This window comes from Tauraco erythrolophus, chromosome 23 (genome assembly GCF_009769465.1).
Source record: "Tauraco erythrolophus isolate bTauEry1 chromosome 23, bTauEry1.pri, whole genome shotgun sequence".
Classification (NCBI taxonomy): Eukaryota; Metazoa; Chordata; class Aves; order Musophagiformes; family Musophagidae; genus Tauraco; species Tauraco erythrolophus.
Window position 1 is genome coordinate 2,781,611 of NC_141487.1, and position 26,015 is coordinate 2,807,625.

The window sequence follows — 26,015 nt, forward strand, 5'->3', positions numbered from 1 at the left end:
CCCCACAAAGCACCCCAGGATGTACCTGATGCCCTACAGTCCCCCGGGGACCAACTGCATCCCTGTGAGTCCCACCGAGACCTCCTGGCCAGACCCCCACCCCTCTTCCCCCCAAACTCCCTCCCCACCGTGGCTCCCACCTCCGCCTCCCCACACCTAGGGGCAGCTGGTGGGACAGTGGCCCACCTTCCCCTTCCTGGCACACGGGTCCAAGCCCGGCACCCCCAGACCCTGCCCCAGCTGTCCACCCTCACCTCCAGCACATCCCCTCCCACCAAATAACCAGCGGGACACGCAAGGCCAGTTCAGCACTTCTGCCTTTATCACCCTCGACGCTCCCGGCACCGCGCGCCGCCGCCTCAGTTCGCGCTGATTTTCTGCCAACGACAAGGGGTCGCGGTGAGACCCGCGCCGGGCCGAGCGCGGGGAGATCGCGATCGGCCCCCACCGTGGCGGCATGGGCAGGGGAAGGGGCACCCACCTCGTTGATCCAGTCGACGTAGGCAGACACCCGCGTGAAGACCGACGGCTTCTTGGCCGTGTTGCAGCCCAGTGCGGAGCCGAAGCTGACGATGCCAGCCACCTCCCAGACCCCCGTCGCTCTGGGCGTTCAGGGGGCCGCCCGAGTCGCCCTGCCCGGAAACAGGGACGCTCCGTACCCGCTCGGCGGCACCCCCGCCTCCCCTGCACCCGTCCCCGAGCCGGAGGCACCCACCACCCCCGCGGTGCCGGCACTCACGTTGCAGCTGGAGACGACGCCGTCGCCGCCGGCGCACACCATGGTGGTGCGCACGTAGATGCCCCACCAGTCCCGCTGCGAGCAGGTCTCGTAGTCCACCACGGGCAGCAGCGCCTGCTGCAGCACGTCCGCCAGCGGCCCGCCCGCTGCAACGACAGCCGCCAGCCTCGTGCCACGTGCCCCCCACCTCGCCCGCCGCCCCACCGAACATCCCACCACCCTCCCCCGACTTACTCCAGAGGCGTCCCAGCCGGTGACGTAGGCGGGGAAGTCGTTCGCCAGGATCTGGCCGGCGGGCGGCAGGCAGGCGGGCTGGATGGTATCGCTCTCCTCCACCGCCTCTGCCAGCTTCAACAGGGCGATGTCGTTGCTGCCGAGAGAAGCGCGCCATGGGAACCGGACACCCCCAGCCGCAGGGACGGGGCACCCCCAGCCATGGGGACGGGGCACCCCCAGCTGCTGTGCAACCCCGCCCACCCCTGACATGTCCCATGTCCCCTACATGATGAGGTAGGAGTTCCACTTCTCATGCACGATAGCCTTCTCCACTGCCACGGTCACCGAGCCCTCCTCTTCCTCCGACAGCACCTGCTTGCCCAGCTGCACGCGGTACGTCAGGCTGGAGCTGTCGGGGGACAAAGGGGGGGGGTGGGGGCTCAGTCTCCGCAACCGTCCCAGCCCCCCGCCCAGGGCAGGACCACCCCCCAGCACCCACCTGATGCAGTGGGCGGCCGTCAGCACCCAGGAAGAGGCGATGAGGGTCCCACCACAGGTGTGGTACCATGACCCGGAGCTGCTGTACTGCAGCGAGACCTGCGAGGGCACAGCCGTGGCGTCGGCGCACCGATGCGCCCCTTGCCCCGTCCCCATCCCCTCGTCCTCCCCTTACCTGCCACGGCCAGCTGTGGGCCACGGCGTCTTCGCCGCCCACCACCCGGCTGCTCACCACCGGCGGCACGGCCGGCTGACCGCATCCGTAGGCTGCACGACACCCGTCAAAGGGACCTCAGCGACCGCCTGCGCCCTCGTGCCCGGGGCCGCGGCGGGCACCAGCGTCCCGTCCCGTCCCCCTGTACTCACCGTAGCCCAGCAGCACCGCGAGGCACACAGCTCCCAGCATGGTTGCCAAGTCCCGAGGTGCCGTGGCACGGCCGCGCACCCCTCTTATAGCTCCTGTCGCCACCCGCGACCTTGGCATTGCCCGCCCTGCCGCCGCCACCATGTGCCGACCGTCCCACGCCCGGCCCCACTTATCGCCCTTGTCCCCCCGGCCTGGGAAGGGACACACCTGCCGTGTGCCGGCACCGCAATGGGACACCGAAGGGACGCGTGGCCCCAACGTGTCCCCCTCGGGGGTGGCTGACGGGCAGCCTCCCGCCGTCCTCCCCTCCCCAGGGTGCCAGGCTGCCCCATGGCACCCCCTTCCCAGGACAGAGGCCCCCAGCCCACACCACCGCAGGGCCAAGGTCCCCTTATCTCGCACCCGAGGCGATGCGCTCCACGTGGCCGCGGCTGGCCCAAAGCCCTCCGGTGCCTACGGGGTTCAGAGCGGGACAGGGTCGGGGGCAGCCCCCGGGCGCACGGGCAGGTGCCGCAGGCCTTGCATTACGCTGCATCTGCGCACCTGCATCCGGCCCCGCTGCTTCCCACGCCACTGTCCCAGCACCACCACGCTCACCCCGTTCCCCGCTGCCCACCCTGCGGAGGGGTCAGCTCCGGCCGCGGCGACCGGGGGCCCTGACGACGGCCATGGCCACCGCCCGCTCCCCAGCGAGGCTCCTTCCTTCCCACCAGACCCCCCACCGCAGACACGACCGCGCCGTGATCGCACCTCACTCCCCTCCACAGGCACCCAGCACCGTTACGAAATTAAATATTTATTTGGGATTAAAAGCCTAAACCAACACACACACCCCCCGGGACCGCCGTTGAGGGGGACGCTGCAGGACGGACGCGCCTCTTCACAGCCACCCACTGACACCAGAGCCTCCATCAACCGACAGAAACCGGTCCTGGCTACAACACTCGCGCCAAATACACCACGAATAACCGTAACATCGTGTCGTGAGCCACCCGCTGCCTTTCTGTACGTCTTTCTTTCGGCAAATAAAGAGGCAGCAGTACACGAGTGCGGCGACGCTGCGCGCCAGCTCCCATCCCGGAGTGCAGCGACCGCAGGCACACGGACACGCGTGGCCTCTCTGCCCGACGCCGGCAGCACCGCAGCTCTCGCCACGCTGCTCCGCAGCACGGCCGGCTTTCCACATGGGCATCACGACACAGGGCTTCAGGGAGGGGAAGGAGGGACAGTGCAACGCCAACGGGCGCCGAGCCGCCGTGACACCCGCTGCGCCCCGGCACCGTCGCCCGGCCACGGCCCCCTCTGGCAAAAGCTCTCGGCACATACGCAACACCGCGGCGGCCCGGGGACGGGCGCTCCCCAGAGGACGGGGGTCTCCGGCACGGCTGCCCCTGGGATTCGGCGGCAGCGACCCCCGGCACTGCGGCGGCCAGGGGCAAGGGGGGCACACTGAGGACGTGGGAGGGCACAAACGACACCTACAGACACCACGGCATGAGGAGGGGAGCCGGCACCGACCGGGCTCTGCCGGCGAGGCAGGTGCTGCGCCGAGCCCGTGCCAGGAGCCCGGCCTTCGGGGAGTCAAGGGCGGCGCACGGCTCCGGCGTCGCTCCCGCCACGGTCGGCACATGCAGCGTTCCCAGCCCGGCCATCGCACGCCAGTCCTGCCCGGCACCGCGCCGGCGCCCCGTCACTGCTTGAAGGTGGACTGGAGCTCCTTGAAGGCCGCCTTCCTCTGCTTCAGCTCCTCCGCCTGCTTCTTCTTCTCCTCCTGCTCCGCCTTGATCTCCTCCTCGAAGCGGCTGGCGTCGTGGATGGCCTGCACCTGCGGATGGCGGCACTGCCTGGGGACCCGGCCGGCACCCCGGCACCCCACCGCCCTGGCGCGCCCCCGCCGCTCGCCTCACCTTGGCCTCGAAGAAGCTCTTGGCGCCTTTCACCCCCTCCGTCGAGACGTCGATCTCGGAGAGCCGGGCCAGGGCGTGCAGCCCGCTGTCCTCCTGCAGCTCCCCCGCCGCTGCCTTCCGGAAAATCAGCAGGAACTGCCGGCCCAGACGCCGGCGTCAGCTCCCCCCGCCACCTCGACGCCCCCGAGGATCCCTCCCCGCCACCGCCCGGGAGGGCCCCCTGCCCCGGCCCCTCACCTCCCGAAAGCTCAGCTTGCTGTCCAGGTCTTCGTCCACCTCCTTGATCATGTTCTTCAGGCCCAGGTGCGTCTGCGGTGCCCCCAGCTTCTCCATCATCAGCTTCAGCTCCATCAGGTCGATGAAGCCGTCCTTTCCTGCGTCGTACCTGCGGGACGGACGCACGCACCATCACGTTGCCGTGGGGCACGGGGAGCCCGGGGACCCCCGCCTCCAGCTCCGGAACAGGCGAGCGAGGAGGGCGCATTGAGGACCTGGGCGCCTCGCCAGACCGCGGGAAGCCGCCAGTGAACCGCTAACAGGCCCCCAGAGCACCCTCCGGCACCGTTTCCGCTGCCCTGCGGCACTTGGCAGGACAAACCCTCGGGAAGCTGCCAAACCTGCTGCTGGCTCCCCACGCCAGGAGCCTCCGCGCGCCCTCCCCCGGGCCGCTACGGGGGATCGCGGGCCACGGTGCGGAGCCCGCCGGGTGCCGCCGCCTCCATCACCCCTCGGCCATGACCTGCCTTCCTCTCGGCAGAGCCGGCAGCTTGTCCACTTCCCAGTGGGTTGGTGCTCCTGGCAGCCCCTGTGGGGTGGGCTCCGGGTACTGCCAACCCACCCGTCACACCTCCCGTCCCGGCCACCAGCACCCATGCTCCAGCTCTAACCACCTCGCCCTGCCTGCTGTGCCAGTGGCTGTGCCGGGGGCACGCCACCCTCTGCCCCGCAGCCTTTCGTCACGGCACCATAGCTTTTGGCCGGGGGGCCAGCAGGAAACCATGCTCCGTCTGGCTCCGTGCTTCACAAGGCTCCACGCCACGGGCAGCCACTCTCCCTGCAGAGCCGTGCAAGGCTCCCGGCTCCCACCGCACCCCAACGCCCTTCCTGGGCACAACCGCGGCCGCCAGAGAAAGGTCTCAGGGCAATACAGACAATGGCCAGCGGCAACCTGGCTGCACTGGTCGCAATGGGCTTCTCTAATGTGCGGCTTCCCTTCACAGCGCCGGCGAGCGCTGCAGCAGCCGCGCGCAGCACCGCGCTTGCCGTGCTGCGGGTCCGTGACTCATTGGCACCTCGTGGTCTGCTCGGGCTGCATCACCCACGGTGCCTTCCAGCTCCCCCACGCTGCCGGGGGCTCTGGAGCAGGGCGGGCCCCGCTCCCCTCTGCCTGCTGCTGCCGCCGCCACCCCGGACACCGGGCTGGGGGTGCGGAGCCCACACGCTTTCCACCTCCGAGACCCCCCTTGGAGCATCGCGCTACGCTGCTCAGCACGGGACGCGCTAAGGCGGCCCTGCCACCTCGTCCGTCCTCCGTCCTCCCTCGTGCTCCCCGTCGCTGCCATTCCCAGGAATGCGGAGCAGCCCTCTGCGCCACCCGGGGATGCTCCCAAAGGGTGACGTCCCCCTTTTAGAGAGCTGGAACCCTTCTGCACCTCGCCATAGAGCCGAGTGGCAGGGCTGGGCTTGCCAGCATCCCTTCTCCTTGGGGAGATCCCCCGGCTCCCACACCCCCCCCCAGCTCCCACACAGCCCCGGCGCTGCTCCTTTCACTGCAGCGACACGCTGCAGGTGCCAGAGCAAACACGTCTGCTCGGCGCGCCCGGCTCCCCCGTCTCCACCGCGCCGGCCAGACACACACCCCAGCGACACCTGCCCCTCCCCGCGCCACCATCTGCGCCCCGGCGGCAGCGCCCGCGGCCGCCCACCGCCCCTCCGGCTGGGGTTCTTCCCCTGGGGACCCCGAGCACGGTCCCCCACGCAACGTGGGCTCCCTTTGGCCACAGCCCAGGACACTGCCAGCAGCACCCCACACATCTCGCTGCCACGACCGCACCATGGGGCAACGACCCTCCGGAACAAGCAGGGGGGCTGCTCACCCTGCCAGAGAGGGCACGCCTGCCCCCCAAGCCTTGACCTTCGGCCTCGCTACCTCCGTCACCTTTGCTACTTGGCCCACGCGTGGGTTTCCCACCTCGGCGCGGTGCCAGCCGGAGCGAGGGCCAGTAGCACGCCGCAGTCATGCCTTCGCCCGTGCCGCCCTCGCGCTGACGCCACGACATGCTGCGGGCTCCACAGGGATGCTCCAGCCTGGCCCGCTCGCCCCCAGCTACTCACGTGCATCCTGGCGTGACCGCGGTCGGAGCCAGCCCGGTTTCTGTCTCCCCCAGGAAATTTCCAGGGCTGGACGATTGCCACCAGCTGCCCCCCACCCCGGGGGCTGAGCTCCAGCAGTCACGCTCCGTCGTGCGCGGCGGCACGCCGCACGGCCACGGATGCCGGGGCCCCGCTGGCCTGGCCACCCCTGCGCTGGGGGCTGCTCTGCTGGCAGAGAAGCGGGGACCCCTCGGCACTGCGGCACGGGGAGGTCCCGGGCACTGTGCTCCAGTCCCCACGGCTTTGGCACGAGATGCCAGGGTCCCTGCTCCCAGGGGACAGAGGGTCCCTTCTGCAGGGATTTGGGGTGTGCGAGGGTCTCTCCTGCAGGCTGCTGGGGACGGGGCGGGGGGGAAGTCCCTGGGATCCCTCTCGCTAGCAGGGGGCGGGGGGGGATGTCCCGGCCAGCCCTCCTGCTAACTACCGGGGGGAGGAAGCCTCCTGCACAGAGCCAGGGGGTCGCTCCTGCAAGGAGCTGGGGGCGGTCCTGGGGACCCCTCCTACAAGGAGCTTTTGAGGAGGGTCCCGAGGGTCTCTCCTGCAAGGCGCTTTTGGGGAGGAGGAGGAGGAGGAGGAGGGGGGAGGAGGGGGAGGAGGGGGGAGGTCCCTCCTGCAAAGACCTTTTCTGGGGGGGAGTGTCTCTCCTACAAAGAGCTTTTGGGGGGGGGGGGGGGGGGTCCCTCCTGCAAGGAGCTGGGGGGAGCCGGGGGGTCGCTGCCAAAAGCCCCCGTGGGTACCGCCCGAAAGCACCGGGCGGGGGGTGCAGGAGCATCTCTCCCGCCAGACGCCGGGAGCGGCGTCCCCGCAGCAGGCGGGATGCCGGGGGTCCCGCGGCCGGGAGCCGGTGATGCCATCCGGGGGGTCCCCGTCCCGCCGCCCCCGCCAGCCCCACCGATACTCACTGTCGGAAGAGCCGCTCCATATCGCGGAGCTGCCGCCGCGAGAACTCGCGGAATTCCGCGGCGGGGCTGAAAACGCGGCGACCGCCCCCGGGCGAACCCTCGCCGCCCCCCGCCCGCCCCAGCGGGCTCCCCGGCCCCGGCCCCGGCCCCGGCTCCGGTCCCCGGCCCCGCCGCCCCGCCAGCTCCTCCGCCGCCGCCGCCGCCATGGTGCCCGGATGGCCGCGCCGCTCCGCCCCGCTCCGCCCTGCCGGCGGGGGGGCGGCCCCGGGGGGCGGCCCGCAGCCCCCTTTCCCCCGCCTCGGCGAGAACCGAGCCGCCGACCCCCCCGTCCCCGGTGCGGGCTGCTGGGCACCGAGGGCTGGGGGGGTCCGCCAGCCCCTCCCCGCCTCCCGCAGCGGCCCCCCCCGGCGGGCCGCGCCCGCGATGCAGGTGCCGGTGCTGACGGACACGGCGGGGGGGGGGGGGGGGGGGGGGGGGGAAGAAGAAGCGGCTCCTGCAGCCCCAGGTGCATCTGCGGGCACCTGCACCCCTCCCAGCCCCCTCCCATCGCTACCGGGGCTTCGGCGGGGGGGGGGCACCGGGAGGACCGACATCAGGTAGCCCGGCCCGACGCCACCAGACCAGCCCCCCGAGGATGCCCGCGGCGCGGACGGGCAGGCCCCCACTGCACCGGCCCCTTACACAGGCATACGAGGTCGAGCTTGGCCGTCTACAAAAAAAAAACTACAACCCCAAATGCATCTCCTGCCTTGGGGTTGGGCTCCCATCCCGGATCTCCTTGGCTGGAAAGATCCGCAGCGGATTCGGCCCAGGCTGCTCCCGGCGAGACGCAGGCAGAGCGGCTGCAGGGGCGACGGGCGCTGCCCCTTCCCCACGGACACCCCCTCTCCAAAACCACAGCTCTACTCTCACCCTTCCAGCCACAAACCACGGCAGCTGGCCTGCGTCCTGGCCCCATCCCACCCACCAACCACCAGGACTTCACTCTCCTCTCCCCAGGCTGCTCCTTCTCACACCACTACTGTGACATACCCGCGTGGCCGACTCTTCTCCTCTTCTTTCTTTCCCGTTACCGCGTGGCTGCTCGCCGCGGGCTCCGCTCGGCGCTGCTCCCGTTTCGTACCGCGTCGCACCCTCTGCTCCAACTGCCCCGTGGACACGATGACCCCACAGGGACCGGAGGCCGCGGGAGGCATGAGTGTGAGGGACCCGTCCGGCCGTGCGGCCCTCGCGCGCTCGAGGCCGCTGCGGCAGGGACAGGACAGACCCCACACGATGACTTGCCACGTGTGCTGCGCACACCGGCCTGTATTCACACCCGTACACGCACATATACACACACTATATACACCAGGATCGCTTCACACAAACTTCTCTATCGCCGTACACCCCACCACGCAGCGTGGGACAAGCACCACGGGAATATCGGGTCCTGCGCACCCTGCGGTCCCACCACCATGCCCAGGATCTATGGGATACCAACAGGTCCCTCCTCAAAACGCGCTCACGGCTCGTACCACGTCCAAATTTCCACAGTCCTTAGTGCCATGACGTGTTCCTACCGCGGACCTTCCCCAACCCACAGCCCACGCGGTGCCTCTCCTATGTCCTTCCCGTCTTGCCACCTTCCGCCGTGCGCTCTTTGGCCTTCGGCGTTCCCGAGCAGACGGGCTTCCTGGCTCCGGGCTGCCAAACAGAGACACATCGAACACCGCGTTGGCCCGCGAGAGCTCGGCACGGCTTTCACTTCGCCGCCGGCGCCTTCCCTTCTCCCTCGCCCCAGTACCCGGCCCCGTCCCACCCGTACGGCTGCCTGCGCGCGCATCCCCCTCCGACTTCGGCAGCGGGGATGCTGCCACGCAGCTGAGCCCAGCTAAGCGGCAAAGTCCCGGGATGCCCGGCTGCTTGGCACGGTCAGACGGACGGCCACGTCCCGGGTGCCTGGCAGGTAGAGCTGGCTGGGGCATACGGTACAAAAGATGGCCATGACACAGAGCCCGCGACTCTGCGCCTGCCGTCTGCCCCGCCGCTGCTGCCGATGGGCACGGCCACCCGCAGCACCCAATGGCGAGAACACCGCACCAGACCCACCACGGGGTCCTCGACAATGCCAAAAGCAGGGTCAGCGCATCACACGGGGCCCTCGGCTTCTGCTGAAACACCGCGCCGGCCGCCTTTGCCGTCCTGCCTGCGGCAGGCGTGCCGCGGAGGTGTTCCACACTGGGATGCATCCCCTCCGCCAACACCGCTCGACCACCTGACCACCGTCTCCCATCTTTCCCCACCTGGGCACGGGGCTGTTCATCTCCGGGTGCCCCCGCTGGCCCTGCTTGCCTGCTCCCGCCGGCTCACCTTGTGCGGTTTGGCCGCTCGCGGCAGCTTCTTCTCCCGGTTCAGCTGGAGCCGCGTCCTCTCCAGAGCCTCCTTCAGCAGAGCCTTCTCCTCTGCCTCCCTGTAGGCTTCGTCTTCCAGCTGGGCCATCTTCTCCTGGCACCTCCGCAGGGATGCTTGGCTCAGCCTGTGCCCAACAGGACCCACATCGATCCCTGGACCCCCAGCTGGGCTCTGCCTGGGCGCAATGGCCTCCGATCCTCCTAAAACCCCCTACACCATGGGATGACACCCAAGGACAGCAGAGCCGCTAACACCTTGCGAGCACCCGCACGTGATTAGGCGAGTGTTTTCTCAACGCCCGTTCCTTACACCACGGAACGCCCCTCTCTTCCTGCCTTTGCTGTGACGGAGACGCCGCCTCCTCGAGGCCTCCCCCACCCCACCGCCGTGATGGCAGCCATCCCTTCCGCTCAGCCTACGAGCCCGGAGACGGACCAAACCCGGGTGGCTGCGTCGGTGCTGCCGGCGCGGGGACCGCTCTCGCACCTCCTGCCTACTTTGACCGTGACGGCACACTTACGCCATCCATACCTACCCACACCGCTTTTCCCGGTGCTGCGGCCACCCCTCAGCTTCGCTACCTGAGCTGCTCCGCGCTGCCCTCATACTCCTTCAGCATCTTGTCTTTCCTCTCCAGGCGACTCTCGAGGTTCCTGATCTGCGTGGAGAGCAGCTCCAGCTCCTTCTGTCTTTGCACTCCCGCTTCTTCCCTCTCCTCCTGAGGAAGGTCCTTCGCAGGCCACGTTCCCGACACCTCCTTCACCTTCGCCAGGCTTCCCGGGGCATCGGTTACATCCAGGCACTGCGGGAAGAACAGGGAATGTGTTATTTCCCGGCCCTGCCCATTCCTCTGCCACATCCCATTGTGCCGCTCCACCATCTGCTTCCATCTCATTCCGCTCGATGGAGGGAGACGCGGATGTCGCGCTGCACGCCCTCCGCTTCCTCTCCTTCCCTTTCCACGTGCGCTTGCCCGGGGCAAGCTTCTCCAAGCGCTCCGACGAATGCGGTTCAGCCTGTGGAGGTGCTCGGAAAAACGAGGCACCGGCACCGAGGCACGTCCCGGCTCCAGGCCGGCCCCTTTCACAGCTGGCATTCCATTCCCAGCCGCACCACTCGCTGGCGGTGGATTTTTCCCTTTGGAGGCAACCCCTTATCCCAGCCGGACGTTTTCCGGAGGGAAGAGACCCGCTTGCGCAACCCACCCGCTGCGCTACCGCCAGACACCTCCTCCGGCAGCCACCTCTGTTGCTCCACGGCCTCTCTTACAGTGTTTAGCCGGCGTGAACGTCGGTGAGGGTCTCTGCCCTTGCAACCCCACCGCTCCCTGAGGACCAGCTCCGGCTGCCCGACGGAACATCGCCCCCAGACCGGAGGCGGGCGGGGAGAACGATGCACCGTCACGTGTTATGGGGTCCCAAGACGTCCCGGCAGACGCCCGGCACGCCCTGAGCCCTGCGATACCCAGTTCCTCCTCGACCGCATTCCAGTGGAGCCCTGTTGCCAAATCCTTCCTTCCGCCACGCGTACGAAAACGATCCACTCTCTACGAGTGCCGGGAACTGTTTCAACGTGCCTGTTGCTGACGTACCGTCCTCTCGCTGAGGGCGGTCGTGTCGGCCGTCTCCGAGTTCGCTGTCCCGGCAGTGGCCCCGTGCGGGTCCTCGTTGGGAACGCAGCCAGGAACGGCCCACAGGTCGCCCGGTTCAGGTCAGGCTGCCTCGAGCCTCCTTTCTGCTGCCTCAGACATCCACCAGATTTCACATCTCCCTCTCTCCCCTGCCAGCCCCTTATTTCATCCTCTCTGCTAGCCTCGTTCTTCTCGTTCTAGGGAACGCTTTCCCGACAAAGCCACATGCACCAGGAGTCACAAAACTGCCTTCTTACCTGGCCAGCCTTCAGTTCTGTTCCCAGCACGGGCACAGGTTCCTTCTCCAGACCCATTTCCTGAACTAGTTCCTTCGGGAAGTCTCTCCTCAGGACCACGAGTGGCTCCGAACCCTTGTTCGCGACAGCTGGAGGTAGGCAAACACCCAGCGAGTTGTTCCGCTCTCCGTAGGACACGCTACGGTTTCCTAGGTTCAGAGAATGGTTTGGCTTGGAAGGGACCTTAGGGATCTTCCTGTTCCAACACCCCTGCCACGGGCTGGGACACCTTCCCCTAGACCAGCCTGCTCAAAGCCCCACCCAACCAACGCTTTGAGGCTCTCCAGGTTTCCCGACAGAGACCGCGCGCGGACAGACCCACAGGCCACCCAGTACAGCCTGCCCCAGCCTTTACCGAAGACATCGCCCTCTGGGCGTTGCTTCCTCCATGTCCAATAGGACACCAACCTGTTTTCCAATGGCCTTTTGGAGAGGGCACCACCAACTGCTACTCTACTCATAGCTTCTACCCAAGATAGCACTGCTCTCCACACAGGGATACCCACGACGGAAAGGGACAGCAAGAGAACGAGCGAGGGCCAGCGGAAAATTCTCACGGCATACGGGACTCGCCAGGCTGGCCAAGACCATGGCCCCCGAGGCTCGGTTCCTTTCCGTGATGGCCACGCTTACCTGAGGGCCGCTGCTTCTCCAGCACCTTCATTCTCTCCCGCAGCTCCGCCAAGCCTTCTTTTTGGCGCTGGATCGTTTCCTCGTGCCGGAGGCCGCGGCATTTCGCGCCCAGCTCCGCCAAGTCCCACGGCAGCTCCTGGAAGAAGCAGCCCCGCTGGTTCTCACCCGGCCTGCGCCCGCCTCGACCAGAGCTCGCCTTCCACCTGCTCGGCACGCAGCAAGAGCAAAGCCCACGGAGCCTTACACCCGCTCTCCGTGGATTCGCGGGGCACAACGGCAGCGCCAGAGACCCCTTTCGCCCCCAGCTGCACCAGCCACGCTCCGGCCAGGACACATGCCCCGCAACGCTCCGGAGAGCCGGAGCGGGACAGCGCGTGGCTCTGAACGGGTTTTCCTCTTGCTCTTCGTGCTACCGCGGAGCCTTTCCTGCTTTCCACGTGCCGACACGTGTTGGAGATATCCCTGTTCCTTGCAGGGGGGTTGGACTAGATGACCTTTGAAGGTCCCTTCCAGCCCTAACCATTCTATGATTCTATGACACCGATACCCTTCGCAGCCTGCGCTTCGACGCACTCTCCTATTTTATTCTCTTTTCACCTCCACCAGTGCATGCAGCCACCAGCGTTTCCCCGTTCCAGCCCCATTCCACCTCCTGACGACCATCCACAACCCCGGGACAGGGCAGCCCCGTCTGCACGCAGCCAACATCGGCTGCTAACTGGCCACCGTTGCCCTGCGGCACGGTCTGGTCCCGAACGGTGGCTTCGGCGGGGCTGTGCCGCCCACGGTCTGCCCTTCCCCTCCCCGTCGCTGCCGCTGCGTGCCGAGCAGGACTGGTGAAACCTCCTGCTCATCATCTGCCTCTGAGTCACCGCTCGGCCCCCCACGCATCCAGCCGTTCCCGCTGGCGTGCTGGCTGCCGCGGCACAGGGCGTACGGTTCCCACCGCCCCTCCATCTGCTGCTGCCACCACCTTGGACGCTCTTCCCCTTTCGAGCACCAGGGAACATGCACAGGAATTCTGCACAGGAGGACAATGAGCATTTCTTCTTGTCCCGGGCAACCGGCTACCCCTGCTTCTGCACATTCTGCCCTGTAACGGTGCCGGTGTCGCCAACAGAGCCGGCATCTACGGCTGCGCAAGGTCGGGGAAAGGAGGGAACGCTTGCGCGTCTTTCCGCACGCTGCTGGCCCCTCTACTTGGCAATTCACAGCCGTGAGCACGGGCAGCCCTTCACGGCTCCAAGGAGCTCTCCGACCATCGGCTGTGCCGGCACGGCCATGCCGGCGGCACTGACGGCCCTGGCCTCGGGAAAGGGCGGCCGTCGGCACTCCTGCCGCCAGCCACCTGAGAGCACAGCCCAGGAGAGAACCTCCAGAGGCACACCGTGTGCGCGGTCAACGCTCTCCGCAAACCCGGATCTCGGCAGCCTCCGTCTGGGCTTACCTTCTCGGTGGCTTCGCCCGCCGGCGCTGGCATCCCCGGAGCGTCCTCCGGCTGTGCCGCCGTTGCTCGACAGGCAGCCTCCAGCGCCGCACGGTCGGCTTGAGCCCGCCTGTGCCGAGAGACAAGACCAGTGTGGGACGCCGGGACGGCCATCCAAACAGCTCGTGGAGAGCGGCACCCCGGGCACCCGCTGCCGGCTACCGTGGCATGGCTGGGAACAGTCACTTTGTGACAAATGACTTCGTTATCTATCAGCTGGCACGAGCTCTGCTTAGAGCCCGTTTTGGTTCCGTGGAGGCAACGTTGCTGCGCTCCATCCTGGCGCTCCCGCTCGTGCCTTGGGCTCCCGGAAGCATCCATGCCGTCAGCTGCCAGATATTCTACCGATTCCGGCAAAGCATTGGAGCGCGGGAGGGCCACGTACCTTAACTCCTCAGCCGCTGCTTGCAGGGCTCGATCTTTCTCCTCCAGCAGGCTAGAGGTCTGGAAGAGCTTCTCCCGAAGCAGCTTCACCTCCTGCTCCTGGCGTTTCACCCGGCTCAGGTTCTGCTCCAGTGCCACCTTCTGCTCCTCGCTCAGCTCCCCTGCGCGCCACACAGCACCCTGTAGGCTCTGTCCCCGCGTTCCCGTTGCACCACTGCTGCAGTGGGCACGTGCCACGCGCCTCCCGTTGCGTCCCGGCTCAGGCTCCTTCCTGCCCGCTCCGCTGGAAGCTCCCCAAAAGCCTCCCCAAGGCACTGCCGTGCCCACGGACACTTCCCAGGTCAGACTCTCCTCGTCTACTGCCTTAGGATAAGGACGGCTCTACGCAGCCCACCGGTGGGATATGGAGCACGATGGCCTCTCCCCACCCGGGTCCCCTCGCCCACCGTCACTGCTATCGCCCCGCCAAGGGGATAGTGCTTGTTGTGGTTCAACCCCGGCCGACACCTCAGCCCCCCACGGCCGCTCACTCGCTGCCCCCTGGTGCCACGGGGCAGAGAATCAAGAGAGGAAAAGGGAGGAAACTCACGGGTTGAGATAAAGACAGTGTAATCGGTAAAGCCAAGCCACGTGCGCAAGCCAAGCTAACCCAGGAACTCGTTCGTGGCTGCTCGTTCGTTTTCCTTCCCAAAGGGAACGGACCGTCGGCGTCGCCTTAAGCGGTGCCGTCTCAGTATCGTCTTCTCAACGCAAATCCAACACCGCAACCCACAGCAGCTACTACGAGGACCGGTACCTCGACCCCACCCACAACCAGCACTGCTTCCCGTTACCTGCCTGTGCTGGCTCCAACCTGCCCCCGCGACCGCTTAGAGGAGGGATGAGAAGAGGGAAACCCCGCCGCGTGTCGCACCCACCTCTCATGTCCGACATCTTGGCTCGGGTTGCCGCCAGCTCTTTGCTCAGTCCGGCGACGACGGCCTCCTTGGCCAGGAGAGCGCTCTGTGCCGCCGCCAGCTCCTCCCTCAGTCTCCTGCAAAAGACAATTGCGCAGCTCGCGGATCACGGGAAAGAGTCTTTCCGCGGAGCCTGCTCGTGCTCTTGTGAGCTGTGTGCTGGTTTGGGCTGGAGAAGAGTTCAATTTATTCACATTAGCTTGCACGGGGCGACGTTCCGGATTCGAGCCAAAAAAAAAAGTGTGGATAACGAGGAGATCTTTTTGTGAAGGCTGAGCAGTGCTGACACACGGTCAAGGCCTTTTCTGCTTCTCCCACCATCCCGCCAGCGAGGAGGTTGGGGGCGCTCAAGAAGTTGGGAGCAGACACCACTGGAGCTCCGTCCAAGCGACCCAAGGGCTGTTCCGGACCATAGGATGTCATACTCTGCAGATACGGCTGGGGGAGGAGGAGGATGGGGAGGACATTTGGAGCGATGGTATCGGTCTTCCCGAGTCACCGTGATGGGTGACGGAGTGCTGCTTTCCTGGAGACGGCAGAACACCTGGCTGCCGTGGGCAGCCACGAACGAGTTCCTGGGTTAGCTTGGCTTGCGCACGTGGCTTGGCTTTACCGATTACACTGTCTTTATCTCAACCCGTGAGTTTCCTCCCTTTTCCTCTCTTGATTCTCTGCCCCGTGGCACCAGGGGGCAGCGAGTGAGCGGCCGTGGGGGGCTGAGGTGTCGGCCGGGGTTGAACCACAACAAGCAGCGTCCCACGCTTAACACAGACACGTTCGTTTTCGGCCACCTTTCAGACTCCTGGGCCCATGGCTGTGGCATCGCCACACGCCGGCTCGCTCCCTCCTACCCGGAGCCATCCGGAAGGGACAACAGATCGTAGATTCATCGAATCACAGAATCGTTGGGTTGCAAGGGACCTCAAAGATCATCTAGTTCCAACCCCCGTGCCACGGGCAGGGAAACCCTCCACTACACCAGGTTGCTCAAAGCCTCATCCAGCCTGGCCTGGAACACTGCCAGGGATGGGGCAGGAAGATGACTCATGACACGCTGCTTCTGCATCCCTTGGAAATTAGAGGCACTTAGGACTGCCTCAGCCTAACCAACCAACTCTTCGCATCAAAAGGCCTCGAGGTGAGTTGCGATCAGCCCCTTGGTCTTTCTTACTGTCTCCCAGCCCCTCCAGCCAGGAGCCCGTCAGCGCGTGCTGCTCACCTCTGACAGCAGTGTGACTCCTCCGGCAAGGCTCCCGACATCGACCTGCGGGCATCGCCCCGCAGTCCTACGGGACACCAGAACAGAGATCGAATCCTTCTTTGTAACGCAGACACGTTTGGCCCGCTTGCTTCTGCTACCCATGCCCTTCCCTGCTCGACAACCTGAAAGCCTGAGGACCATCTTTTCAGGAAACCTGTGCCTCTTAGGCCCCTGTTCCACCAGCATCTAGACTGTTCCTTCCATCCTTCCTTGCTCGGGATCACTTTCTGCCTGCGTGCAGCCCACAAAGCTCCAGTCTCATCACTTTAGAGGACCAGGAGCCCATCTCAGGTAGCAAAGCCCTGTCTGTGACCACAGGATGCTACCAACAGTCCCCAAAGCCACCAAACCGTACAGTGCAACTCCCCATCCAATAGCTTCTTCAGGGACTCTCGGAGCTCCTTCTGCCTACAGGTAAACCTCAAGCCGACATCTTCCAACGTGCTATCCAGAGCAGCAAGCGCACCGCTCCATCTCTCTATCGTTTAGACGGTAGCTGAGAGGGTTCCCGGACCAGACTCGCCCCACGCCACCCTTAGCTACCTTCCATTTTTCCCACCAGCGCTGCGTTTTCCTCCTCCAGCGTCTTCAGCTGCTCCTTGGCCTCCAGCAACCTCTCCTCTAAAGCCACGATCGTCAGGGAATGCTGCTTGCTCTGCTCCTTATATTCTGCGACTTCATCCTGCAGCCGCCGCCTCTGAAGCTCGTTCTCCTCCCGGATGGTCCTGAGCTGCTCATCCCGCACGACAACCTGCTGCTGGAACGTCACCTATGAAACAAGACGCGTTGTCTCGGCGGGAAGCTTTGTACGGGTCTTCCTCTGGGATCAACCAGCCTCGGCTCTGCTGGCTAGCGGTTGGAAAGACAGAAGGCAGGGGAAGGATTCTGGGGAGTGGGAAGGCTCCAGAGCCCGGCCCCCTCAATGGCAGGGACCGGAGAAGACACCTTCGCCGAAACCACATCTACGCCCCGTCCTCTGCGTGCGGGTCCTCGGAGCTACCTCTCGCGTTGCGGCTTCCTCCAGGTCGCGCACGGCTTCTCTCAGTTGGCAGTCCGAGAGCTCCTGCTCCTTCGCCTTCCTCGCCATCGCCTACGCGAGGACAGTAGGAGAACTTCCTTACCAAGCTTCCACGAATCCCCCTTTCTCTCAGCAGGTATGTCTTTCTGCGTTTGGAGGGACCAAACCCACGCGCCACTGATGGCCCCTGACCAGCCGGACCACCACGCTACAGAGCACTTTCCGATCTCTTCATCCCAGGCATGAGCACTTCTGCTTTCCCTCCCGTGCATGCCACTGACCTCAGCCATGCTTCTCAGGTGGTTCTCCAGGTCTCGAATCTTCTCCCGTTCCTCCTCCACGCGTTGCTCGCACTTGTCCTTCTCCTTGGCGACAGCGCTCTCCAGGATCTGAGGAGTGGTAGCCCGCCCCCGTTCAGCCGAGAACAACGTACGCCGTTTGGCTAAAGACCTCAATTCCACTGAGGAAAGCAGCCAGGAGCTGCCCTGGAGCAGGGGCACGCCATCGGAGAACACCTGGGCAGGACACGAGGCTACTCGGAGAGGCAGGGGACGAGAGCTCCTGGGGAAACATACAGCCGAGAGACCAGAGGAGCCGTTCAGCTGCTCCTAACTTGCCTCCTTGGAAAACATGAGGCTGGGAAACAACCGTTCCCGAAGCGATAGACCCACCAGGTCGCTAGGAACTGTCGAGCAGGACCACCACGATAAGCTGAGCCCGTCTCGACGTACACGCATGGCACAACGCTACCTCACACCGTGACGGGCACTACGTCCTGCACCGAGAGCGGCCCAGCGAGAACCCACCAGGCAGCCGCCCCCCTCCCCGCGGGATATGGTTTTCCGGCCAAAACACACCTAAAAGGAGTTCAGCGTGGGGCAGCGAGGGAGCAAAAGGCTCCCAAGGAGGCTTCGCGATGCCTCGCTACGCTCCTGTATCTGGAGGACGCTCCTTGCTTTCCATTTGCTCCGAGGGACTGTCCAGCAACATTGCACCCAGCCGTTACCCGGATGCTTTCCGGTTCCACCCCGGCTACTGTAGGGAGTTACCATCACCCGCATCGCTACAGGAGGATATCCTGTACCCAGGCTCTTGGCCCTGTGCCTAGACATTTCTGGAACAGGTTGCCCAGAGAAGTTGTGGCTGCCCCATCCCTGGAAGTGTTCAAGGCCAGGCTGGATGAGGCTTGGAGCAACCTGATCTAGTGGAAGGTGTCCCTGCCCATGGCGGGGGGGTGGGAACTGGATGATCTTGGAGGTCCCTTCCAACCCAAACCGTTCTGTGATTCTGTGATTTCAGGAATAGAGGCTTCTTCCTCTCGCTAGGCAACGCTATTACGAACATCTGTTTTGTCACACAATTCCTTAGAAACGCAACCATGCCGCCATACCTCTTTGTTCACCTTGTCCTTTTCCATTATAATTTCGTTTATTTTTATCTGTAGGTCTTGTTCGTGTTTGGCTTCCAGCTCCTTCACGTGCTCCTGCAGCAAAGCTGTCTGTGACTTCCGGACCTCCTCGAGCTGGGCCTGTGGGGAACCGGCAGATACCCAGGGCTCAGAGGAAGTGGATCAGCAGGAGAACAAGATGAAAATGTCCTAGGAACCTTCCCTAAAGACCCATTCCATGGAGCACTACACCCTCCTTCCTTGCTGCATCAGGACATGGATGCTGCTGCGCTGACAACAGGTGCATCTCCTCTGTTCCTGGCACACCCTGGGGCCTCTGCTCCCATACGTTCCCAATTCAGGTCCTGCACCGGGTCGCTTAGGACGACCGTCACGTTTGCCGACAGAAGGATCCCGCTCAACTTGGATCACGCGCGTACGCGTTGCTGTACCTGTAACAGCCGATTGCTCCGTGTGGTTTCCTGATGGGCTTCCAACAACTTTCCAAGAGCAGCCAACAGCCCTGCAAAAGCCAACAAGCCTCGCGGTACGGGGGGCTCCCGCAGCCGCCGGACCCCTCCGGGAGCATCCCCTGGGAGATGACTGCTACTGCCGAGACATCGCCTGGCTGCGCGCACACCTCGGACGCTTGTTCCCACCCGGTGACCCCGTTTCCCTCGTCACGCACTGCCACCCCTTTTCCTGAGTTGCCCCGTCTTCTCCAAGCCCGACGCTTCCGCACGAGCCAAGAGCGGCTCTGTGCCGCACGACGCTCCTGCTGCTATAACTAGTGCTCCGCGAACCACTGCGGCCTCCCAGCTTCCCCCGTGCTGGAGCAGGTGAGCTCACCCGGACACTCAACGGGACACGGACCTTTGCCGGAGGCGTGCGGGTCCATCCCCGCACTGGCCAGGAGCCGCTCCGCGCTCTCCAGCCAGGACAGGGGCAGACGGGCCGCTTCCAGCACCGCCGCCCCGATGGCCGAGACGGAGGGGTCCAGGCACGCGAGCTCCAGCCTCCCCAGCTCCCCACGCAGGCTCTCGCTGCTGCAGGAGCTCCGCAGGCAAGCCTGGAGAAAACACAGCCGGTGAACCAGCCAGCCACCACGGACTGCCGGGACTTGTCCAAGCCCCGGGATGTCTCTGTTGCCTGAGCTCCTCAGAGCGGGTCCTTCCCTGCAGCACGTCCTGCAGCCGTGCCCCTTCATCCGACGACGGCTTATGCTCTGCACCAGCTGGCCCCAGACCTGGTCTAGACCCACTTACAACCACGATGACACTTCACACGTCACTATCTCTTTGGTGGGAACAGCTCCGGGGTGGACACGCTTCTGCGACACCTCCCGTTTCTATCCCGCCAAGGCTTTTCGGGAGCTACGCTCACCGCCAGCATGGACGCCCAGGCGAATCTTCTCTCTGACCAACCCTCAGGCCATCAAAACGCCCCGCGCCACCTGTCTCCCCGCTGCCAGCTGGTCACCAGCCTTCACAAGACTCACCTGCAGCTCGTGCAGGGATTTCTGGAGCACCTCGACAGCTGCCGACACCTCCTGGTCCTTGGACAGCCTGGAGCTCAATTCCTCCTGCAGATGCTTCTCTCTCTCGTGACTTTGTTCGCTTTCTTGGGAGACCTGCCTGACCTTCTCTATCACCTGGCAAAAGCACACAAAGGAAGAGGAGAACACGGCATTCTATCAACAACTTTTTTCTTCTGAGGGACTGTAGATCGTCTCAGCGAGTAACGCCTGAGACTCGCTGCAAACTGGTCACCACGGCAGGCTCCCGGGCTTCTCCCTGTTGTGGCCCACTGACTCCATCCAAGCTTTGGAGGACCAAAAGGATTGTGCTTCCTTCACGCCGCAGGCATTGAGCAGTGGCCAACTCGCACCGATTCGCGCTTCGGAGGCACCACCGCCGCGCGCCGGTATCCGACCTCACCTGCTGCTCCGTCACGGCTTTCCCTGCAGTGCCCGCTGCGGCTGGGGCGCAGGCTCCCATCACTCGGGCTTTGAAGGACTCCAGCTACGGCAGGGAGCGGCACCGGGAAACAAAAAACACTGAGGACTGAGAGCGACCGACGCTGTCCCTGTGCTGACCCTACGTGGCCGACCCTACGCCTCCATCTGCCCTTCAAAGCTCAAGCGGCCTTTTGGCTCCACTCTGCACAAAAACCCACGTTCTTTTCCAAGGGTTCGATCAATCAACTCGTATGTTCCTCTGCCTCCTGTTGACTGCGGTTCCTAACAAGTTCGTGCCAGCAACGCTCCGTGTTGCCGTTTAACGGGGGGATGGTGACCTTCTTGTGGGAAGAAGGGCTTTACCCTGGAGATCTAGCACAACGTGAGTCCACAAAGAGCTGCCCCTGCCCGCGCAATGTTATCTGGGCGTGGAGGAGGGTCTACCCATAACTACGATTATAGAGAGTGTCGTGCGTTTCTGTCTTCCTAAACTCGTTGCATCTTCTCCGATGCCTACGACAATCCTATGGAAAAGCCTGTTACACGGCATCAGATGACAAGTTTGGAGCTCGGGACCCTGCGCTCCCTTCCCCGCCCTCCTGCCCGATGCCCTTCCCGGTGGGACACCCCATCCCTCGGCAGCCCACGTCTGACTGCGCCCTACCTGCTCCTCGGCCCGGCGCGCGGCGGCTCGCAGCAGCCGCTCCCTGCGCCCCATCTCCTGCAGCTGCCGCGCTCGCCTGGCACACGCCTCGCTCAGCTCCTCCTCAGCCTGCACCGACGAGAGCGTCGACACACCAAAACCAGCCCAGAAAACCACGCCGTCACCTCGACCGTGCCCGTCCGCCCCCGCCGCACGCCCCGCAGCCGGACGGCTACCTTGGCTTTCTCGGCCAGCTGCTTTCGGGCGCTCTCCTGCTCGGTGCGATGCTTCTGCACTTGCCCCCGCAGCCCCTCCAGGTCCCGTTCCAGCTCCTCGACGCGCTGCAAGAGCCCCGGGGTGTCACCGGAGGAGCTGGCCTGCGCCTCTCCGGAGGCTTCCAACCCACAGGCACAATGTTTTGCCTATCTGCCTCGTTTCTTGGACTCTGGAATTGCCGTCTAACCCATATTTACTGCGGTTAGATCGGCTTTGGAGTGGAATTTCACTCTCCTTACGGACATCGTTTGCCGTGGTGTTACCCTTTTCGCAGGAGCTGACGTTTCTCCCGTTCGCTCGGCACGTCAGGTGCCTTCTCCGACAGGAGCGGGATTCAACACAACTCCCTTAAACCGCCCCGTTAGGGGTTTTCCTGCCTGTGGTCCCTGCTCTCCCGCCTGCTCCGTCACCTCCAACGACTTCCCACTCACGTTTCGGCACGCCGTGACTTCTCGCTCTCCGAGCTCACGCTTCGTTTCCTCTTTAATTCTGGAGCACTGGAACAAACGCAATCAAGATAAAAATATAAAAATCCAGGCAGGCAGATACCGCCGTTTCTGCCACGAACACCAAGACGTATTTCAGCGCTACCACCCAGCCAAGAGCTCGGATACCGAACGGGCGACGGAGCGGCCGTGATGGGGCCGTCAGTGCACCGAGAGTGCGACACTATCGGTACGTGGAATTCACACCTTGCCTGGCCAAGGGCCAACATTGGCAGAGAAATCCCGACAGACAGAAATTCCTCCAGCCTCCGGAACAGTATGACAGGGATCGGGGGAAAGGATCAAACTGATGCTTCCTACAAACACCCGCGGTAACCTGATCACGACATTAACGGACGCTTCCGGGCAAAGCATCCCCGTATTCAACTGCGCCTTCCACTTCTGCGTTTCAGGGCACCGACACCGCTCTGCCACCCCGAGCGCCCAGCTGCCTCTTTAGGAGCCTGCGTGCTCCAGCTTCCACCTCCCTCCAGGTCTTCCCACACCCATGGGGCAGGAGAAACCGCAGAGGGATGCTCTGGGATGTCCTCTGGGCCTCCACACGTGCACTGTGGGCCACCAAGTGCCACCTGGCACCCAGCAGGATGACTCCCCAGGATGCCTGCTCCCCCTCCCGCACACGACAGCCGGAGTGCTCCTACGTTTCTCCCCGTTAAAGGGCTGATTCTTGGCACAACGGGGCACATCGTTCTTCTCCAGGGAGCTGCTTGGGGCGGACGCTTGGCCAGGTAGAGGCTGGCAGGAGCGGTGATCTCTGCCTGCGCCCCGAGCCCCCCTTCCTGCATCTTGCCCTTCCTTGTGATTCCCAGTAAATCACTGAAATGTCCCCGAAAGTTGCCAGGTCAGCTGGCCAAAACGCTGCGCCCGCTCTGCGCTTCCGATGGAGCAGACGGAGCTCTGCCAGGTCGGGAGGGAGCTGTGAACGCGCAGCAACGACCTGCAGCACCGGCCCCTTTCTGTACGGGGAACAACCGGGCTGGGCTGCAGGGAACCCCCTGCGGAAGGGGTTTCCAGGGATCCTCGGCAGGATCCTGGCACGAGCCCTTTGGCACCTGCATACATCTACCGTGCTCGCCCAAACCCGGGCCGCACGCTACCCGAATGCAGAGCGAGGAGGGGCGTTGGGCTGGGGATGGGGACACCGCTCCGTGGGGGACACCGCTCCGTGGGCACCGCCGGGCCTCTGGCCACGACCGTGGCCCTGGCACCGCTATGGCCCGGCGGAACAGCTCTGTGGCTTCTGCTCGGGTGCAGCCAGGAGCCTTGGGCTACAACCGCCCCCCAAATAAGAGCCACCCAAAGAGCTGCTGTGCTCCTTAGGGGAGAGGAGCGGGACCCTTCCCGTCCCAGTTTCCCACATTGATCCATATATGAGACCGTCAATCGCTGAGCCCCTCGTTAGGGACGCTAACCTGGGCAGCCACGGCGGCCAGCTGCTTGTCCTTCGCTCTGTTTTCCTTCTGCTTTTCTTCCAGCTCTCGTTCGAGCTGCTGCAGTTTCTGCTCCTTGCTGGCAACCTCCCTTTGCAGGCTGCTTGCCAGGCCTGGGAACACCGACACCGGTGAGAGGTGACTGCTGAACAAGCCCTCCCGCTGCCCAGCGGCCATCTGCCCCCATCGCCAACCGCCCGCCTCGGGCAGCGCATCCATCCAGCTTTGGGTCACGCCGCGCTGGATGTCGCCAACGAGTTCCTCGGGACATCGTGGCACGTGCTCCCGGGAGCACCAGCACCTCTGATGGATCTGGTTCTGGGGCCTTCCTACAGCAGATTCCCAGCTTCGATGCCTCCTCCCTGCCACAGCCCCGGTACTGATCCCTTATTTCGGGCGACCACATGGAGCGGAACACTTTGGCTGATCCGACCGCGTTACTAAACCCTGCGGCTCCGCAGAGCCTCAGGACACGGACACCGTGGTAGGACGGTTTCAACGAGCTCACCGCTAATTGTTGCCAGGAGAGATTAGCCAGCGCTCGCTCGTTTGGAGGAGCCGGACCCTACGCGCTTCGTGCCCCCGCGCGGAAACGCAATACCTGCGGCCAAAGCGTGGTCCCTCTTCAACTTCTCCCGTTCCTCCCGCAGCCTGCTGATCTCCAGGTCTCTCTCGTAGAGGGAATGGCAGAAAACCTGGCTCGAGTCTTTCTGCAGGTGGCTGACCTGCAAGAACATACGTTCGCCTCCATTCCTCGCCCCGTCGCTTCCGAACTCCGTTACAGCCCCCTTCGGAGAGGGAGATCCGGCGCTGCCAGGTCCCGCTCCCACGGGGTTGCTCGTTCACATCTTTCCCTAAGCCTCAGCAGTCCTTGGTTCAGGACAGATCACCTGAAACGCCTTTTGGCCATTCTGACTCAAATCCTAATAGGAAAGGCACGGAAAAGCACCGCTGGCCGTGCCAGGAACCCATGGCTGGGGCTGGGCAACGCTGCTAACGCGGGAGCGGGCACAAACGCCCGCGGATTTACCGCCTTCCCACACCGCACCAAGGGGAGCACTTATTACTCAAAAGAGGATTTATTACTCGCGATCGCAGGTCTGGAGACGCTAACGGCTCCTGTTCGTGCTTCTGCTGCACAGACCGTTCATTACGGTCCCTGCTGGAAATCGGGAGCGAGGAACAGCCTGTGCCGTCCCCTTTGGCGTCTCGTCGCCGCGTGGGCAGCGCGAACACGCTTCCCGCTGCTCAAACGACCGGTTCCACGAAGCAATTACTGGAGGGGACGGACCAGTGAGTCCCCAGGTGGCAGCTGCTGGGAAGACAGGCACAGCGCACCGTCTGCTCTCGGCGCAGAAATAGCAGCGATGTTGAGAGCACCCTGAGTTCCAACTGCTTGTCCTCCACTAGGAACCTGCTTCTCCCAGGTGGCTTTTTCTCTCTCCCCAGCCACCTCTTCCCACCAGGACGCCGAGGGGCTGTGCCGCCGTCACGACGGGTGGTGACCCCCTGGTCCCGTCCCAGGGCCAGGGATGAGTGAGGGGGTCCGGCTGCCTGGCCCGAGCGGTCCCACCTGCCTTCCCCCCACCAAAGGCTGGTCGGTCTGGCTGCCGGTTCCCTCCCCGCTCCAGTATTCCTGGCTCTTACCCCACTCTCAGGACGCTTTCTTACCAGCTTCTTCACGGAAAGCTTAAACAAAAAGCTGACAAATGCCCCAAATGGGACAAAAACCAAACCCGCCCTCGTTTCCCTTGTTTTCAGACATGCAACTGACTGCTCCAAAAAACCGACAGCCCCTCTGTATCAAAGAGGGGTTTTCCCAGCTCCGCGCCTTTGGAAGCCGCCAGTACCTGCTCCCTCAAGGCGCTGATCTCCTCCGTTTTGGCCGCCAGTTCGCGGTCGAAGGCGAGCAGCTTCTGGCTCAGCTCCACCTCGTTCCGCGCCGCCGCCTGTGCCAGGCTCTGTGCCATGGCCGCGATCTCATCCTGCAGGTGCCTTATCACTGCGTCTTTCCGCTGCCACTCCGTCTCTGGACCAGAACGACGCCCCTTTTCCTTCTCCCATTGCTGAAGCTTTTCACCCTGCGGGCAGGATCCGGGACCGACTGTTCGTCTCCAGCCACGGAGGCGCCGGGGCTGCCCGCTCCGGGGGCGTCCGACTCACGGGCCTGCCCGCCCCGGCTTCCCACACCCTGCCGTGCCCACATCCTCCGTCCACCCAGCCCTCCCCATCCGTGGGACCAGACGTCGCCCCGGCTTTGGTGACAGCCCCCGCGCCCCGCCGGGACACGCGACCCTCGCGCCTGCCCCCGCATCACCTTCTCCTGCGGGAGCACAGCTGCGCTGTCGGCCCCCGGGAACGGGGCTCCCCCCACGCCGCTCGCACCATCGCCCGAGATGCTGGTCGAGACTGGAAGGAAGCAAACATGACAGTAGCAAACGTCAGCATGAGAAGCAATCATGAGTAGCTGTGACACTTCCCACGCGTCCCTCATCCTTTACCGTCCACAACCAGAGGAGAAACCAACTATTTGGCACTAAAAAGACACTTATCGGTGAAAATAGCTGGTGCAACGGAGAGGAGAAAGGTGCCTCTGGGAAACTCAAAAGCCTTGAGGGCAGCAGAGACCCAGTGGGCAAAGGCTCCTCTGGTTTCTCAGCGTTGCCCAACCTCACCGAAAGAAGCTACGCTCTTACGGAGTCACCGGCACAGGTGAGGTTCAGCATTGCCCTTCCCGGTCACACCCAAGGAACGAG

The 26,015-nt window shown here is 64.5% G+C and overlaps 3 protein-coding genes across 3 annotated transcripts; all 3 read right to left on the reverse strand.

Moving 5' to 3' along the window:
• Window positions 1-359: 359 nt before the first annotated feature.
• LOC147527163 (chymotrypsin-C-like) lies at window positions 360-1,859 on the reverse strand. The gene is given in 10 exon segments (XM_086625503.1): window positions 360-377; window positions 482-595; window positions 597-632; window positions 740-885; window positions 974-985; window positions 988-1,109; window positions 1,242-1,364; window positions 1,455-1,552; window positions 1,629-1,720; window positions 1,820-1,859. Coding segments are annotated over 10 exon segments (801 nt in total).
• A 1,651-nt stretch (window positions 1,860-3,510) lies between these two features.
• EFHD2 (EF-hand domain family member D2) lies at window positions 3,511-6,087 on the reverse strand. Its single transcript, XM_086625655.1, has 4 exons — window positions 6,062-6,087; window positions 3,965-4,112; window positions 3,728-3,862; window positions 3,511-3,645 (listed from the first exon to the last, which is right to left on the reverse strand). The coding sequence occupies exons 2-4, from the start codon at window positions 4,076-4,078 to the stop codon at window positions 3,511-3,513; spliced, it is 384 nt and encodes a 127-aa protein (XP_086481781.1). The 5' UTR covers window positions 4,079-4,112; window positions 6,062-6,087.
• Window positions 6,088-8,604: 2,517 nt separating this feature from the next.
• FHAD1 (forkhead associated phosphopeptide binding domain 1) lies at window positions 8,605-25,985 on the reverse strand. Its single transcript, XM_086625504.1, has 24 exons — window positions 25,956-25,985; window positions 25,110-25,340; window positions 23,861-23,984; window positions 23,242-23,372; window positions 21,755-21,820; window positions 21,284-21,388; window positions 21,069-21,176; window positions 19,946-20,098; window positions 19,321-19,516; window positions 18,900-18,970; window positions 18,451-18,588; window positions 17,342-17,449; window positions 17,043-17,132; window positions 16,586-16,811; window positions 16,001-16,067; window positions 14,743-14,858; window positions 13,827-13,986; window positions 13,403-13,511; window positions 11,956-12,091; window positions 11,284-11,411; window positions 10,988-11,059; window positions 9,978-10,198; window positions 9,355-9,520; window positions 8,605-8,688 (listed from the first exon to the last, which is right to left on the reverse strand). Exons 1-24 carry the CDS (start codon window positions 25,983-25,985, stop codon window positions 8,605-8,607), a joined length of 3,036 nt encoding a protein of 1,011 aa, XP_086481630.1.
• Window positions 25,986-26,015: the final 30 nt, after the last annotated feature.